Source organism: Petromyzon marinus, chromosome 5 (genome assembly GCF_048934315.1).
Source record: "Petromyzon marinus isolate PM22_M1 ecotype Great Lakes invasive population chromosome 5, UKy_Petmar_22M1.pri1.0, whole genome shotgun sequence".
Lineage (NCBI taxonomy): Eukaryota > Metazoa > Chordata > Hyperoartia > Petromyzontiformes > Petromyzontidae > Petromyzon > Petromyzon marinus.
The window spans coordinates 18159689-18176705 of NC_133671.1; the positions used below are offsets into that span (position 1 = coordinate 18159689).

The 17017-nt window shown below is 48.0% G+C and overlaps 1 protein-coding gene across 4 annotated transcripts in view; it reads right to left on the reverse strand.

The window, feature by feature from the left end:
- The window catches only part of LOC116939158 (uncharacterized), a 112988-nt gene extending 96566 nt beyond the window's left edge, over positions 1–16422 (reverse strand). For 2 of the 4 annotated variants that reach the window (XM_032947221.2, XM_032947220.2), the window contains exons 1-4: positions 15801–15956; positions 14531–15033; positions 10977–11099; positions 8990–9087 (exon numbers count right to left, since the gene is read on the reverse strand). In XM_032947221.2, coding sequence (XP_032803112.2) covers positions 8990–9087; positions 10977–11099; positions 14531–15033; positions 15801–15836 — 760 coding nt within the window. In that variant the 5' untranslated portion in view covers positions 15837–15956. The other 2 variants (XM_032947222.2, XM_032947223.2) reach the window with 2 other exon arrangements.
- Between the last annotated feature and the right edge of the window lie 595 nt (positions 16423–17017).

The following is a 17017-nucleotide window of genomic DNA, read 5'->3' on the forward strand; positions in this document are numbered from 1 at the left end:
AAATAATCTGGAATGGAGCGGTGGCACAGTGGTGAGTCCACTGTGCCGTGTACCCGGTGAAGTGAATTTTGATTCCGGGCCACGGCTAAGATCAGAGGAGAGTGATACCTGATCTGGTTCTGAGCTCCCAACGCCCACCCCTCCATCGTCACCACCCCCCTCCCCCCACATGGGTTCAGCAACCCCCATAACTGACATGGTGTGGGGAGGCCTTAATCCAGCAGTGGATTGACAAATGGCTGTAAATGATTGAACAAGAGACATTTCGACAAAACTATTGTTATTCTAGCACCGTTTTAAGTCGGTGATATTAATAACAAGTTGATTGATTGAGGGGATTCCTCGCTCGAGTCTCGGGATTATTTTTCAAGAAGAGATGTTTCCGTTGGGATGTTTGGTCCAATTTCTTTTTCAAGTTATTATTTACACGCGGGAGGAGACTGGTGTGCCCAGAGAAAACCCACACACACACACTTGTGGGAGTAACACGCGAAGATTCGTACAGATACAAATTGCGAGGATGTTTCTTTTTTAAAATATATAAGCAGATGGCGTCTATCTCAATGCGAAGCTGTGCGTGCAGTTGTACTTTGATGTCAGCATTTCGCATCTTTCTCAGATTTTCTCTCACTGCGGTCACTTAGATACCCAAGGGCATTCATTGTAACACATTCGCTATGATATGCAATGCATACTGCCCATCTAAGATACATCACCAGATTCATTTATAATACTTATCGTGTTAACACTAAATACGAGAAATATGTCACAAAGGTGTTTTCTTCTCAGTCAGGTATATATATATAGCCCCACCCCCGAAGATTAGAGGCATGATTAGGACCTATTGATTGATGGCTCCTAATAATAACTGACCAATTGAAAACAGGCCAAGATGAAATTACAGTCCTCCCAAATGCTTTCTCTGAAAGAAATGCCTCCTCCTCCTCCTCCTCCATCAAAGGAAAACACACCAAACTACCGCAAGGAGCGAGCGCTGCTACCTCTATCAGTGCACAAATGATGACTAGCAGGTGCAATAGATAACAACGGTGGAGTTAATATCAGTGTCAATAATTCCTCCTTCCCATGTTTATATTTCCACGTAATAGAATAAATTATATATTTTTACACTACCCATCGGTAGCACGGCCTTGTAGGAGTGCATATTATTGGCAAATTGGTATTCAATGCAAGGAAACTGGACCAGTTTTGGCATTCGTCATCCTGTCGGTAGACTCAGGTTTGCTAGTGAACTGCCCGATGTATATAGGCAAGCACATGATGGTTCAGGTGATGCTGAACCAAGGCAAAGAACGAATACTGTTGAAGTACAGAGGTGAAATAGCATCACAAGTTTGAGGGGATAAACTATAAAACCACACTCGTCTGTTCTGCCTCTCCTATGCCATGTTGGTTATGGGCGTAGTTGGAACAGGCTTCGCCACACAGCTCAGGGCAAGGTTAATGAAGGGGAACTCCAGGACCGGATCAGACGTCACTTGCCATCGACGTTAGCTGGGGCCAGGACTAAAACTCAGTTTTCTGGGTTCGTCGTTAGTTAGTTAGTTAGTCCTCTTCATCCCCGATTGGACATAAGGCCCAAATTAGTTGCCTCCACTTCTCCCTGTCCTTCTGGGTTCATCGTGCAGGATGCTAACCACTGCGGCAATTCATATTCTTTGGGGCTTTCGGTAAAGTCACGTAGATAGGTTCAAATTAATTTAAAAAAAAACATATACGATTATTTTTACAAATTCCTGCAGTCACGAAAGCTTTAAGTCAAGATTTCACTATGGCAATGTTTACCTAAGTAGTTGTATAGATATGGTCGATTCTTTGTGGGTGGGGCGGGGGAACAATCTATTTACATACGAACATATCAGCATCTTGTTTGAAATCATCCATGTATTTAACTATATGTATCCTTCAGCATTGGATGATACTAGTCTGGAAAATCAATGGGCCGATGGGCTGAAAGAATATTGTATTTGCACGTTGAGACGCGGAGCAGAGGTCTGTTTATATACATATATTTAAAGTGATCGGATCTCACGTGGTAACGTATAGTCCTTATGAATAATGCACGGGAGAACATTTCTATAGTAAATATTTTCACTGTGCTTTCAGGGTTAAAATCACTAGCAGATGTCATGGGGCGGATATGGTAACTCTTCATTGAAAGTGGAGAAAGAGAAAAAAATGCACTAACGGTCATAATTGTGTAGCATTACATGTAATCACGCATTATTCTATGCTAACTTAAAGACAATTGCTGCCCCATTACAAGTAATTACACAGCGGGGTACATTGCATCTGCGTCGTTAGTGCACGATCTGTTGTGCGTCGTCTGTCAGGGCAAGGCTCACGAGCAATGTGAATGCGACTGACACTCTGCTCACAGCGGTTGCACCGCTGAGAAAAAAAGGAGGAGGTTGAGCGCATTAATTTTCCCGCGATGTTTGCAATTATTATCCGAGTGGCAGCGACCGAAGTGGCACCGTGGTTCGCGCGCCGCGCTATTAACCCGGCGAACCTGCGCTCAATTCCGAGCCGCGACTACTAAACATCAACGGCGAGCAGATAGCCGAACTGGTACTGGGACCGAACCGGTACTGACCCCACCCGCACCGGTCGGTGCGGGTGAAGTGCGGTCGAACAACCTCCGGCACAAGCCAGAAGGGCACGGCGGAGAGGCCTTCATTTGTCAGTGGAGTGTCCATGGGGGCTGTTAAATCATTCATCTTTTTTTAATTGTGGAAATTATCCGCGTTCGGCGAGGCCAACAGAGGGGGTCCCTTCGTGCGTGGATGTTGTGTCAAGGCAGGAGAGGCCACTTGTGAATAATGCGAAAAAAAATCCACGGTGCATTGCTGGAGGTGTGGGGGTCGCCACCACCGATTTCCATGACTTTTCTCAAGGAAAAAAGATTATATATTCATTGCTTGGAGTTAAATAAGAGCCGTATCCTTCAAGTGAACTAAAGCATTCCTCAAAAGTCAAAATGCTTCCATTGGTGCTAATCCGCATGGAACAAACGGTGCTAATCCGACATTTCTATACTTAAACCCTTGCTCTCAGCACTCATCAAAACTCCCACCTTTGATGTAATGAATAATACCAAGTGAAGACTGCACATCGCATGGCGGTGCATGGTTGAGTCATCTGCCCCAATGGCTGTTCCACGTAACGGGTGCCTAAAAACGTGCGCGTTTTCACGGAGCATTCATTTGTCATCATCGGTCATGAGCAATCCACTGCTGGATGAATGCCTCCCCAGGTTGTTGCCATCACTCAGTTCTGCGATGTAACAATCCGCCAAACACCTGCACACACGAGCCAATTTCATGATTCCATATCTCACACTGGACAGATGCTCGGATGCGTTCCATTCCTTGGCTTCCTCCACTCCATCACTATTGTTGGCCATCAGCCATCGTCCCATCTTGTGGCGTGTCCTTCCCCAGCCCCACTTCCTTTGTCTCAACAGTTCGCATTCTATCATTCACTTGCGAATGATCTCCAATCCACGTGCTCTTTCTGCCTCTCAGTGTGATTCCAACCATGCTCCTCTCCATTCTTCTCTGTGCACTTTTCGCAGAGCATTCCAGATAGACAGATAGATACGTCATGAACGTACTAGACATTAGTTCGTCTTTGTGCACACACACGTTAAGTAAAAAAAAAAATGATATCCATCAGCCCATGGGGCACTTCAGACCAAAACAATTTCGACCTTGCGAGTCTCATCAGCAGAGTAAAGTGCAACGGTCTGTCGACGCGAGTTTCACCTCCGCTTGTTTCGCTCCAAGAATCTCGTGCTCTGCCTGCCTTGCGTGGCGGCTGAGACACGTACGTGCTATTTTAAAGTCGGCGAGTGTTTGTTGGCAGCAGCTGCCGCATTTGATCGGAATCCAGGATTTTACTCTGCAAGCCGGAAGGTGTGAGCAACGTTGTCCGTTAACCTGTGACATCTTTTCCAAAAGCACACACAGATGTCGGAAGACTTACAGTAAAGAAGCTTTTTGTTGTTGTTGTTGCTGCAAATATTAATAGCCCATCTTCATTAACAATGAGTATATTTCACAGCCCTTTTGTCAATTCGCTGCTGGATGAAGACCCTCTCCACGCATTTCGGTCACAGGAGTTGTTTGCCCATACTTCACCACGCTGCTCTGTTCATTTGGTGAAAGAGGTGCACAGAACTACTTCCGATTCAATCGAAACACTGATAGTCAACACTGATAGTAGAATGTTTAAAAACCCACCTCTGCCCTTTATGGAGACAGTCTCAATATGTTTACGAATATTATGAAAGGTCTACTTTGGACACGGTTGACGTTTTTTTGAGTTGGAAGGACCTTTATGCACGCATGAATTTCACTTATTCGGCATCATTCCTCGCAATTTTTCGAGGACACCTTGAATCCTCACATCTATTTTTTTTTGTTAAATGGTCCCACCTCCTCAGTTACTCAACGAGAATATACCAACCCTCCATTCCGGTAACATTTTCACGAGTCTACATTTTTCACTGGTCTCTTTCATTCGTCGTGGGCCGACAGATGAAGACGTACTCGTTAATTATGTGTGAACACACGGAGAGGGATGCCGATCGATTGATTTATGCTTGTTCCACTACTCATAATACCGTGTTGCTCGGTAATTACACTGCCAACCGCTCGCACTGAACACCAGCATTACAATAAACAGTAAGGATGCGTATTCTAGATTTGAAGCTTTCGTGACTGCAAGAATTCATACTCTTTGGTTTTGTTCGGTAAAGTCACATGGGTAAAACGAATTAAAATAAAATAAACAATTAAAACACGACGTTTCGGAGGCAACGCAAGCTTCCGTCTTCAGGTGGGACCAGTCACAGCCACTTGGTGCAGCGATTTTGGCTGTGACTGGTCCCACCTGAAGACGGAAGCTTGCGTTGCCTCCGAAACGTCGTGTTTTAATTGTTTACGTTATTTTAATTCGTTTTACCTACGTGACTTTACCGAATAAAACCAAAGAGTAGAAAGGATGCGCTTGGACAGGTCCGGTGGGGTGGGAGATAACATTATCAACCTGCGAGGCCAGTAACAACCCGGTTTGTTCGCGCAGCTCTTAGCACCCGCCGATCAATAAAACTCCGAGGCACTCGCTGCTTCTCCTGCTGCGTACTAGCAGCAGCAGCAGCAACAACAACAAAAACAACACAACCCCCCGGACCGCTGTTATTTCTCGCACGGTATCCGTGGCGATGCGACAGCGCTGAGCCATGCAGCGCCACGCATCCCCCTTAAGCGCCCCCCCCCCAAGCCCGCGCTGACAAGTTTGGCGTTTCGTGTCGACACAACGTGAGACGCGCCCCGCCTTGTGTGGGTTGGAGAAGACTCCTCCTGGGAGACCAGACGAGAGAGAGAGAGAGAGGCGCTCACAAAGCGAGCCTCGCCGCTCCACTTGCCCCGAAACGAACGCTGATAGATAGGATAACATTTACTTTGCTAGAGTGATCTTGGAAGCGGGCAGGCGGGCGGGCGGGGGGGGGAGGAGGAGGAGGTGCAAACTGAAATAGGCGGTGTTTTTTTATTACACGCTTTTTATTAACTCACTGTCTGTTGTTGTTGTTGTATCCTCAAATCTTGTAACTCAATTTTAACCCACTTGCCAATGTGGTATCGACTGTAAACTTGGTATACTTATGTCATACTGATGACAATACTATATTCTATCATTAAAAATCAAAATTATATATTTTTTAAACATTCCTTTTTTATATGTTATGTTTCGGCTTGGGTCTAATTGTCCACGCTCAAATGACGTTGGCTGTAAATGGCATCGGCCCCCTTACCTTATGGAAAGCTTCGGGGCCACTAACCTGGAGTCGTGGAGTTCTGCCATTACGAGTACGGTGCATTTAATGAAAGCGTGTTTTAAAAAAAAAATTTAAATTACTTTTTAAATAAACGGACGGCCGATGTGCCCCGCCAGCGGGACCACGTTCTGCCGAGCTGAGCTGGGCTGAGCTTCCATTGATCGGCGAGGCTCTTCAGAATTTCAGAGGCGGCCCTCAGACGCTCGGACGCTCGTGCTCGCCCGCATTAATTTGTCCCTCCTCATAGAGAAAAGGGGGGTACGTGAGTTTAAGATGTAAACTTTAGCGACCAATATTGTCCATAATAAGGGGGGGGGGGGGAGGGGGAGGGGGTTTGGGTTAGATCGCTTAAATATAAACGTGTCGTCAACCTGCCGCCACTCGATGTTGTGGGTTTACTCTCCAACACACCGGTGTACTGAAGGAGTAACTGATTGGCACGTTTTGTTTCACGTGACAAACCTTTGCTAATTGGCTGTGTCGGGTGGTGGCAGGCTCACGACACATTTGTATATTTGCGCGATCTAACCCCAACAAAAAGCTTTATTATAGAAGAGGAGGATGCTGCTGCTACCGCTTGCCGCGTAATGGTCAGAGCACTGGGCTTACATTCCAGTGCTCACCAGTTCCATATCACGTTGTGGCGGTTGAAACAACGGGCAAGTTTTATTAAAAATGCCCTCGCCTCTGCCGACGCAGCATTCTAAATATTAGTCGACTAATATTAGTGGCGTGCGGTGGGGGTCAAGCGTGGGTCCTTGCAGTTACGCCAAAATTATTATTTGGTTACATACTCTTTGGTTCTTTCGGTAAAGTCACGTAGGTGAAGAAATAAATAATAAATAAAGCTAGAAATATTAATAAATCACGACGTTTCGATTGCAACACAAGCAATCATCATCAGGTGTGATAACCACACTTCAGTAAAAAAAAAATCTCTGCTGTGGTTATCACATCTGATGATGATTGCTTGTGTTGCAATCGAAACGTCGTGATTTATTTATTTCTATTTTTTATTATGTGTTTATTATTTATTTTTTCGCCTACGTGACTTTACCGAAGGAACCCAAAGAGTATGGATCCTTGCAGTCACGAAAACTTCAAATCTAGAATTATTCTTTGGTTCTTTTTTATTCCAAAAAGTTTGGGCGTCGTAGAAGAGTCGGCCAAAATAACCCCTTACCGGAGGTGCTTCTTTCTTAGAACTCCCACGAGAGAAGAAGGGGTTACTCACCAACAGTGGTGTCATCGATGCATCGTTAGAGCTGCACTTTCGCCACTTACACAAAAATAATGTCACGCCTAATTTGTACTGCCTAATATCGTGATTGTGTTGTTGTAGATGAACACGTACGCTCCTAAGAAATGGTGATCAATTCACAGGTTTGGGCAACCGCACGCAGACACGTCGTGGTCAGGTGTACTCGGAATATGCGTCTCGAGTGTTGTCCACATCTCGCACCGGCGTCTCTATTCCCGCGAAATGAAGTTGCGACTCTTCAGATGTGACAAAACCGAGAAGGCCGTTATATGTGCCCCTGTGCATTCACGCCGTGGCAATGTCTGCGCATCATCGCCGATCACCGCCGGCACTTGCGCGTGTCTGGGAGTGCTCGCACAGAATGGCAATTTAACCCTGGTTTTCTTCATAATAGAGGGGTTTGGGGGTTTGAGCGCGTAAATATAAATGTTGTGTCGTTAAACCCACCACCACCCGACACAGCCAATTAGTAAGGTTTGTCACGTGAGCAAAACGTGCCCATTCGTTACTGGTTCAGCACACACCGGTGGTGTGTTGGAGAGTACACCCACTACAACATTTACAATTATAGTGTAGTGTATAGTGTAGTGTATAGTGTCGTGTATGTTGGAGAGTAAACCCACTACAACATTTACAATTATAGTGTAGTGTATAGTGTAGTGTATGGTGTCGTGTATGTTGGAGAGTAAACCCACTACAACATTTACAATTGTAGTGTAGTGTATAGTGTAGTGTATAGTGTCGTGTATGTTGGAGAGTAAACCCACTACAACATTTACAATTGTAGTGTAGTGTATAGTGTAGTGTATAGTGTCGTGTATGTTGGAGAGTAAACCCACTACAACATTTACAATTGTAGTGTAGTGTATAGTGTAGTGTATAGTGTCGTGTATGTTGGAGAGTAAACCCACTACAACATTTACAATTGTAGTGTAGTGTATAGTGTAGTGTATAGTGTAGTGTATGTTGGAGAGTAAACCCACTACAACATTTACAATTCGAGTACGACGTTTCGCCAGTAATCGCAACCAGCATCACCGGGCAGAACAGCCAGAGTTGTTGTGGATAAATCCTCCCGTTTGCTTATTTTTATTTTCCCAGTGCCTCTCAATCATAGACCACCACCCCCCCCCCCCAACACTCGTGCCCCAAAACCACACAGCCTCTACCTCTGCCCGCACCAGTAGCTCACCTCTATTCTCACCCCCCCCCCCCCCGCCTCATTACTGTGGTTTGATCTCCTGCCAACAGGGCATGTTTCATAGCTGGAGAAACGCAGCGGCGCCCGTAGCCGCCTCATTCTTGTCTCGCCAGATATATAAAGGGAGGTGACTACTTTGCGGCAAACAAAGAAAAAACCCGCGCGTAAATAAACGCTGCTGTGGTACTTGCCACCGGTACAGAATCTGTCACGAGCGCAACCAAACGTCGCCTGCGCAGTCCATGATTTCGGCATAACAATTCACCTCAAATCCCTCCCGAAAATAAGCTCAAGCGCGGGAAATCGCGAACGGGGCTGCCATCGCAAGCTATGCACTGATGCATATCGACGGGCGGCGTGACATTTGATAGCGCGCTATGCCAGCCTGTGCACCTTCACATTGCCCTCCCCTTGCACCTCCCGCCCTGTGTTAAAGTTACCGCTGCCCACATCGCCTCCCACACCCTTTAATCATCATCCTCGATTTCTTTCTCTAGACCACCGCAGCCCCCGCCACCCCGCCCCCCCGTGGCTTTCCTCTTCCCCATTACCCAACCCAACCTGACTCCATCACCCCCCCCCCGCCCCCGCGCCACGCCACTGCTCCGCTACCCACGGCACCGCCATCTCCGCGCTCGTCTGCCCGGCCCCCGTTCTGACTCACCCTCCTCGCAGCTGGGCCCCATGAAGCCGGGGCAGCACCGCCACTCGAAGGCGGACACGGTTCGATAGGTGACGCGATACATCGGCCGGATCAGTGTCCTGTAACACGCGCACCCACCCACGCACAAGGACAGGGATCCCTCGTGTGACCTTGGACAGCTGGCATGGCGAGGAGAACTCGATTGGTGATGTGGCTGGCACCACCCATGTGTGACACACACAGACACACACACACAGATAAATACAAAGATCCCCTGTATAGCCTGTACAGGCTGTTGGGCAAGTGCTGTTCGAGAGCGCATACGAATCCCAGGACAGTGCCTAAAGGGATGGTGTTGCCAGGAGCACTCTGGAGAGAGTTTGCCTTTATGCTGTGTGGCTCCTTCGTATCAACTCGGATGGCGTTATTTTGTATTCTCTCTCATTTGTATTGGCTTCTGACTACTCTTTGCTCTCTAATATATTCTGCCCATTTTATATCCATTGCCTCATATGATCTGATCGTCTCGTTCGTGCCAATAACCTAAATGTACATTTAATTTTGCTTAAATTCTGGATATATATCTTTTTATCCACGCACACCGTTCGATGCATGCATCGTGAGCATACAAATATGTTTCAACCAACGCATAACTGCATGCTCAGCTTTAACATTTTACTGGGGAAACACTGAATGTTCACTGATACTTTGCATATACTGCAGAGGCAATGCGCACAACCACAAAATCGTGCCGATTAAACACTGTGCAGTCCAAGCCAGTGGGTGTTGCTCTCTCTCTCTCTCTCGTTGAAATTCCAGGGACTTAAAGCTTGAGGTATCACTTGTTTTTGTCTTTACCGGCCAATGTAAATAAGGGCCCTCTCCCAGTGATTATGAAGGACTTTGCCCTCAAGTGTAAGAGACTAGAGTCTTTATCCCTCCGAGGAGTTTTTAGGTTCCACCACGTGTCGTTCGGAATAATGTCCGACGTTTCGGACCACGTATTGGGAGATTCTTCAGGAACTGAATCAGCTCCAAAACGTGGTAACAACCCGAAAATAGATCGAAGAGTGACGATAGAGAGAGCTGGTGAGAGCTGAAGGCAGTGCACGACGGGAGGCCTGTGTAATTAGAGTCTCTGTCTCCCACTAAAATCTCCAAGTGATGACACAGGCACAACCTTCTGAACACGAACACCGCACAAAGAGATCAACTGTTTGCGAGGATAATTTACCGGAATTTGGTGGCAGGAGTTGACGTGAATTTGCTTCTAATCACATCTCTACCTCGGCCCCCCTAACTTTTTTAAGCCCAGATTTTGGAACTCTCATGTCTGTCGAATGCGATATCTGTGCCTTGTGCTTATCGCGACGTGGTTTGGCGAGGCTTCTTTCTTTGCGCTCGCTTTGAAGATGAGATTCCATCCATTACCTGATGTGCAACTGAGCTTCTCCCGTCAAGCCCCAAGCTCTGTGTGTTCAGGTCTAAACTTTGCTCTGTGGTTGTTGCTTTGTTTACATAGGTGACCCTTGCAAAAGAGAAGTGTTGCCTCGGTGGATTTCTCACCTGTGTGCCATATCGTCAACAATAATAAAAATAAGCTCACGACGCGTGACTGGCCCTCTCTCTCCCTGTGATCAATAGTTTGGGAAGGTGACCACATTAAAATAACAATTATATTGGCTATAACGAGAATGACAATTCGTAAAGTGGGTATGTAATTTTTTTCACACTTTCGAACACATTCCCTTCACTCTTGTCATACATAAGCAAATGACGAATCAACTTCCTGCCTCTTCCAAGATGTCCAGCCGGCGTTGAAGAGTATGCCAAATATCCTGGCTTGCGCCACCGCTTTAGATTTCCCGTCAGAGGGAGATCTCCCGCTAGCGGGAAATTTCAAGGCTGCACCTTTACCGTTTGTTTTTCCAAGTGCGCTTATACCTCGTGCTTTGTTACAAGGGCAAGCGAGTGACCCCACGAGAGCGACGAGGAGTTTGGAGGGCACCTGACGATGTTGGAGCAGCGCAGGGGCCAGCGGCAGCTCTGGTAGAGGCGCTGAGTGTAGGTCTCTGAGCCGTTCTGCACCTGGCACGTCACCATCTTCGTTACCGTGTACTGGCACCAATTCCTGCAATCAGAACAAGTGCGGATTTTTTTAAACCCTTTCCGCTTAATACATCGGAGAAGAATGAGAAGAAGAAACACAAAACAACTCACAGCCTGAGAAGACGGGGGGGGGGGGGGGGAAACAGTCACTTATTTAAGAGCATTGAAAAAAAACATTTTCTTTCAGATACTTCCCTTCATTTTTGGGTGATCATTTTATACCGGTGTATTTATTCAAAGGGAGTTTCACTGGGATGAAAGCACGCTAATTATGCCCGATCTCGTCAGCTCTCCGAAGCTGAGCAGGTGTAGAGCCTGGTTATTACTCGGATGTTTGCCTGCCTTGGAATGCCCGGGTGTTGTCAGGCTTCAGACTGCGAGGTTGCCAAGAGGAGGGCAATATGGCAGTGGATTGAATCCATCGGTGCGGAGATTTAAAATGTCATCACATGCGTGGGTGGACTTTCTCTGGGTGCCTGGGTTTTTCTCCCGCGTGCAAAATAGTGTTGAATGGGAATGGCTAAACGATCAATGAAGGGGCTTTCCTGCCAACGTATTGGATCAAAAGGCATTATTATTGTTAAGCTTCATACGACCACTTTTTTCGAAGATGCTTTGTCTCGGCCTCTAGTGGGGCGTTTGGCAATTGCATTTACTGTAAACGTTTTCTTTCCAAATTTGGCCAGGCCACCAAACACCACGATAGACACCACATTGGCCTATTTGCGGAAATGTTTACATTTTGCAAGCGAGCAGATGGGGCTGCTGGGCTTTTACATATTCTCTGAGCACAACATGTGGATTTGCGATATAGCCATGGGAATGCAATTCACGGAACTCCGTGGGACCACCCAGTTCCCCTTCTTTCCACTTGCAAATGCAAAACATTGAAGATTGCCCAAAGTGAGTTTGGCTGTACAAATAAGTGAAGACAATGCAAGGTTCCTGACAGCTCTTTAAGTGACCGGAAGAAACGTTCGTACGAACTCGCCGCGTGCGGCCGCGGATGGTGGAACAAGGGGGGCGCCTGGGTACATTCGCGATGAGACGTTATCACACGTGAAAAGCTGTGAATACCCACACCGATTGGCACCGAATTACAGCGATGTAAAACACAAATTCCTTCCAAAACAACATCCTTTTAGCGGTGTCCGAACTCGCAGGATTGTGACGGGGCATTTTTTTCGCGATGAACAATCTTGGTCTCGCCCGTCAACGGTGAACTAGCATGTCAAGTTTCCAACTGTATGTCAGAAAATTGCGGCGTATCGGAGAGTTGGTGCCAATTATTTTAAGGGGTCTGGGCGAAGGCCAACCGTTGGATTCCGATGACCGGCTATAGCCTTTTCGGAAGGCAGCTCAGTCACACGAGTCACAGGATCAAGAGTCACTTTACCCTCGCCGACAGAGCCAAGTGCAAACGCCCCCGAGCGAAGTGAAACTCTGGCAAGTTTTCGTTTACAGCGATCGCACGCGCACAAACATTGCCTTGTTACAAGAATGTGACATGAGTCGCATGGTAGATGTGCCCTACTGTATCGGTAGCCCTTCGAACGCCTTCCCAATTATCCAGGAAAATTACCCTTTAAAAAAAAAAAAATTAACACAGCTCCTACAACCAGGGGGTGATATGTAATGGAAAACGTATGCCCGGGTAAAAAAAAAAAGTTTATGACTTCAGCTTCATGCTGCCCCAGCTGCTAATAAGAAACATTTTCCGCAAAGTTGAGCTGAGCTTGAAGACATGTCAACGTGACATTCGCATAGCCACAGCATTTCGTGTGCACCAATTGTAATCAGAATTGTCGTGAACGATTCCATGGATATATCACGAGGAGTTTGAGAATCAATTAAGCACAACATGAGCAAAATAATGAATTGCAATCTTCCGCTTCCATGTGGTGCGGAGTTGATTGGCAACATGCTTGCGTCCCCGTCGGAAGTTGGTGAGTGAGCGTGGACAGCTTCTTATCGGAACTGCCAACAGATGGATGATGTGGGCAGTGGTGTTTTTACGTGGAACACGGCTCCAGGTTGATGACCGGCAGACACAGCTATCCTCAATTGAATTCGAATCAATGAAGCCAATCAACATTGCATGCCTACTCCTTGGCAATGGACATATATATGGCAATTGTACAATGAGGCAGGAATGTTTTGTTCACGCAAAAGGCTCCGAAAAAAGCAATCCCACGCGCTCTCGCATTCTAACACAAACAGTCCCGTTGGGCATCAAGTGAACGGCGGAGAAAACATCACGGTCTTACAACAACATAAATGTTACCAGGCGGTCCATAGCTATATTGTTGTGTTCTTCAATCCAGTTTGATGTGACAATGACGTTCAATACCCCAGTTTGAAGGGACACCGGATTTGAGTGATTCATCGCAATTACGTGAAGATATATTTTTTATTTATTCCAACTATGATATGCTTAGGAGAGGTACAATTAAAGTAAGTACTCTACTATTACGCAACAACCTATTCTTTCATATGATGTAATTTAACGTCCCCTTTTTTACGGCAGCTCTTTTTTCTAACGGCACGAAATGACGAGGGCAAATTGCAGGAATAGAACCATAAACCGTGTGACCTGGGCAACATTCCCACGAGCCCAAAGGAGGGGGGGGGGGCCTTATGGAGCACGGGGACGTGAATCCGAGCTGCGTCACAGGATCATCCGTGTAACAAATTCACTTCCACTTAAAACAACAGCAACAAATGCTTGGGTCGGCCCTGGGCCATTCCCGTGCCGTGTTATGCAGCGGCAGCGCCGGATCGCGACCGTCATGGAAATGCTTCATACGTGTGCTGACCCCAACGTGCAATGGGCTGCTGCTGCTGAGCATTACGCGACCTATGAAACAGTGGAGCACCTCGGTGCATGATGTACACGCGACATCCCGCCCACATCTAAGCTCCATGATGGCCTTCGTAAATCCCTCATCACCTGCCAAACTCCCCCGTGTGATACAAAATTTTCCGCTGTCAAGTTCGCTCACCCATCCCCTTGCGCTGACTCCCAATCTAATGCCGGTCAACTTGAAGGTCACCCTCCTCACTTGTCTTCCAGAATCCCGTGGCCCACCCGCACGTCGACTTCTTCCCCTCTCTCGCCTCCCTCTAAACCCCTCCTCTCCTGCCTCTCCCATCGCACCTCGGGCTCGCATTCGCAAATTCGCGACACCCTTCCCCCCGCGATGGACGCATCCCGCCGGTTCGAAATTGTGGTCGCACTAAAGATGTGGATGATGCAACTGTCATTGTCGATCATCTGCTTGCCACGATCAATTCACTACTGGATGAAGTCCTCTCCAGCCCCCCCCCCACCCAGACACCCCCATCTTTCCCGATAGCAGGTGGGGGGAATGGGGGGGAGGGGGAAAATATTTTCTGGAGCGAAGCCTCGGACAGCTCCACCTGAGATGAAGCCCCGATCGCATCAATCCTCACCGGGATCGCTGCTGCTGCTGGTGGTGGTGCTGCTGCTGGTGCTGCTGGTGCTGGTGGTGCTGGTGGTGCTGGTGGTGGCCTCCTGCCTGCAGGTGCTCAGCCGTGGCCAGATGGTGCTGTCCCTTGCTGGTCCCGACTGACCCGGACGCGTAGGGGTAGCGGAACGGTGCCCCGCCACCACCGCCGCCGCTGCTACCACTGATGCCACCGCCGCCGCCGCTGCTGCTGCTGCTGCCGCTGCCGCTGCTCAGGGTACCGGGGTGCGAGGAGGATGCGTGGCGAGTCCCGACGCTCGGCCGCACCACCCCGCACAGCAGCAGCAACAGAAGCAGCAGCAGGCGGTCGTGCTGCTGGGGCCTTGGAGCCGTGGCGCCCGGCGCCCTAAGGGGGGAGTGGCCCTCCTCCATCCCGGGATGCCACCGCCGATCTTCTTCTGCTGCTGCTGCTGCTGTCTCCTCCCTGCTCCCTTTCCTCCTCCTTCGCCTCCTCTTGCAGGTTGTTGCCTGCAAGTAGCCGCGGGCACATTGAGATGATTGTGGCTGGGGACCCGTCGTCTGGAGGGAGTGCCCTGGCCAATAACGCGTGCGGCATCAGCGAGTGTACACACGTGTGTTTGTTATACTCTATATATGCCCGCACCTCAAATTAGCACGGTTGGCTACGCACGGTGCGAAATAAGTTCAGCATACGTACACACACATATACACACCAGGCATGTCTGCTGATAACCGGTTCAGAGTTTGCGTGCTTAAATATGTGGTGATACGCAATGTGCATCATATGCCTAGACGGCTAAGAAGTCGAGAAAAGCATGTTATCTTTATTTAGGTAAATATAACAGGTAATGTGTGTATTTGTTTTGTTCTAGATGAAGTCCATCCAGTGGAGTTTATATAATGTACGGCCCTTTGTCAATCCACTGCTTCGTTCCGTGTCCGGTCACGGCCACGCTTCACCGCAGTGGTGAAGTGTTTTGGGTCGTGAAGGAGTGCGCCCAAAAGCCGGTTCCGAGTATCGCTCGCCAAGAAATGTTAGCCGTGGTCGGGAATCGAACTCATGACGCTGGGTTCATAGCGCTGTATGAACGAACCACTGCGCCACCCCCCTCTCTCCCCGCCCCCCCCCCCCCCCCCCAGGATTGTCCGTTTCTTTTAAGTCAGTATTTCCTGAAGAAGGCCAGTCGGCCGAAACGTCGAACTCATTTATTCTTAAGAGCGTCGAGGCAACATTCCACCGTTTAAAACAACCAACGCGCGGCGCTTTCACTTACACGTGATGATGTGAATGGTGACAAGCCAGCGACCATCCAGCGTGTGCATGTAACACTCCCGTACGCGCAAACACCGCAGCGCTCGACAGGTGAGGAGGTGTGAATGCCCCCCGACCAGCTGAAAAGTGCCGAGAGCCAGCGAGAGGAGTTATTGAAACGTGCGGACTCACTCAGTGTTTGAGGTCAGCTTGCGACGACGACAGCACGATCATGTTAAACTAAGCAGCTCAACTTCGCGATGTTGCATTCCACACGGTAGGCAAGGAGAAGCAGCAACAGTAGCAATCTATCCTAGACTGTTCGAAGCATTGACACATACACAGTATGGCTTTTTTTTTTGCTCAAGTACCGTACGCCCAAGTACACTACAGAGTATAGTATACACTACACATACAGTATATATAATATATATACTTTGCGCTGAGACTTTGGTCTGCTTGCATTTGCTGCTGTTGCTGTACGAGAGTTGTGCGCAAAGAGGGGGGGGGGGGGAGCAGATAAACTTTTGTTTGCACAACGAACGCCGCAAGAGGTGACTGACTGTCTCTGCCACAGCCGCAGCAGCAGCCACTGCTACCCAGACCGGCTTCCAAACCGCGTGTGGGTGATGGTGTCTGGGCTGTGGAAGGGACCAAAGGGGTTGGTTTGGGGAGGGGTGGGTGGGTGATGGTGGGAGGGTGTAAGGAGTGGAGTGGGTGTGCGTGTGTGTCAAAGATTTAAAGTCTGGGCTGGATAAAGATGCCGTGTGGTTTGTTCTACAGAAAGTCAGCTTGTTTATATACATCTGCGTGTCTTTTTTTTTCTCCCTCTCTCTCTCTCCAAGTCCTAACATGCAGCGGCTTTGTACGCGCTTAGAGTGCAGCAGCCCGCGATTCTTTGCACGCGTGATGTTCTTCAGATATCAGTTTGCGATGTGTTATTTTGTTGTTGTTGTTGCAGTGAATTGATAATGTTACACGCAGTTAGATATTCATCTGCTTGGGAAATGGGAATAAACGGAGCGGTTTTTTTGTGTTGTGTGTTAGTGATTTATTGTTGCATTTTTAGTCTATCATTGGATCCTCCTCTCGTTTTAGAGGGAGTGCTCTTACCAATAACGTCTGCTATTTGTTTTTTAAGATGCTTAACTATGCTGAAAAGATACAGACGGTTTAAACCATCACAGAATTTTCTCCCTTGGACAAATCTTGGTGGTTAACATAACTACAGCATGCCAG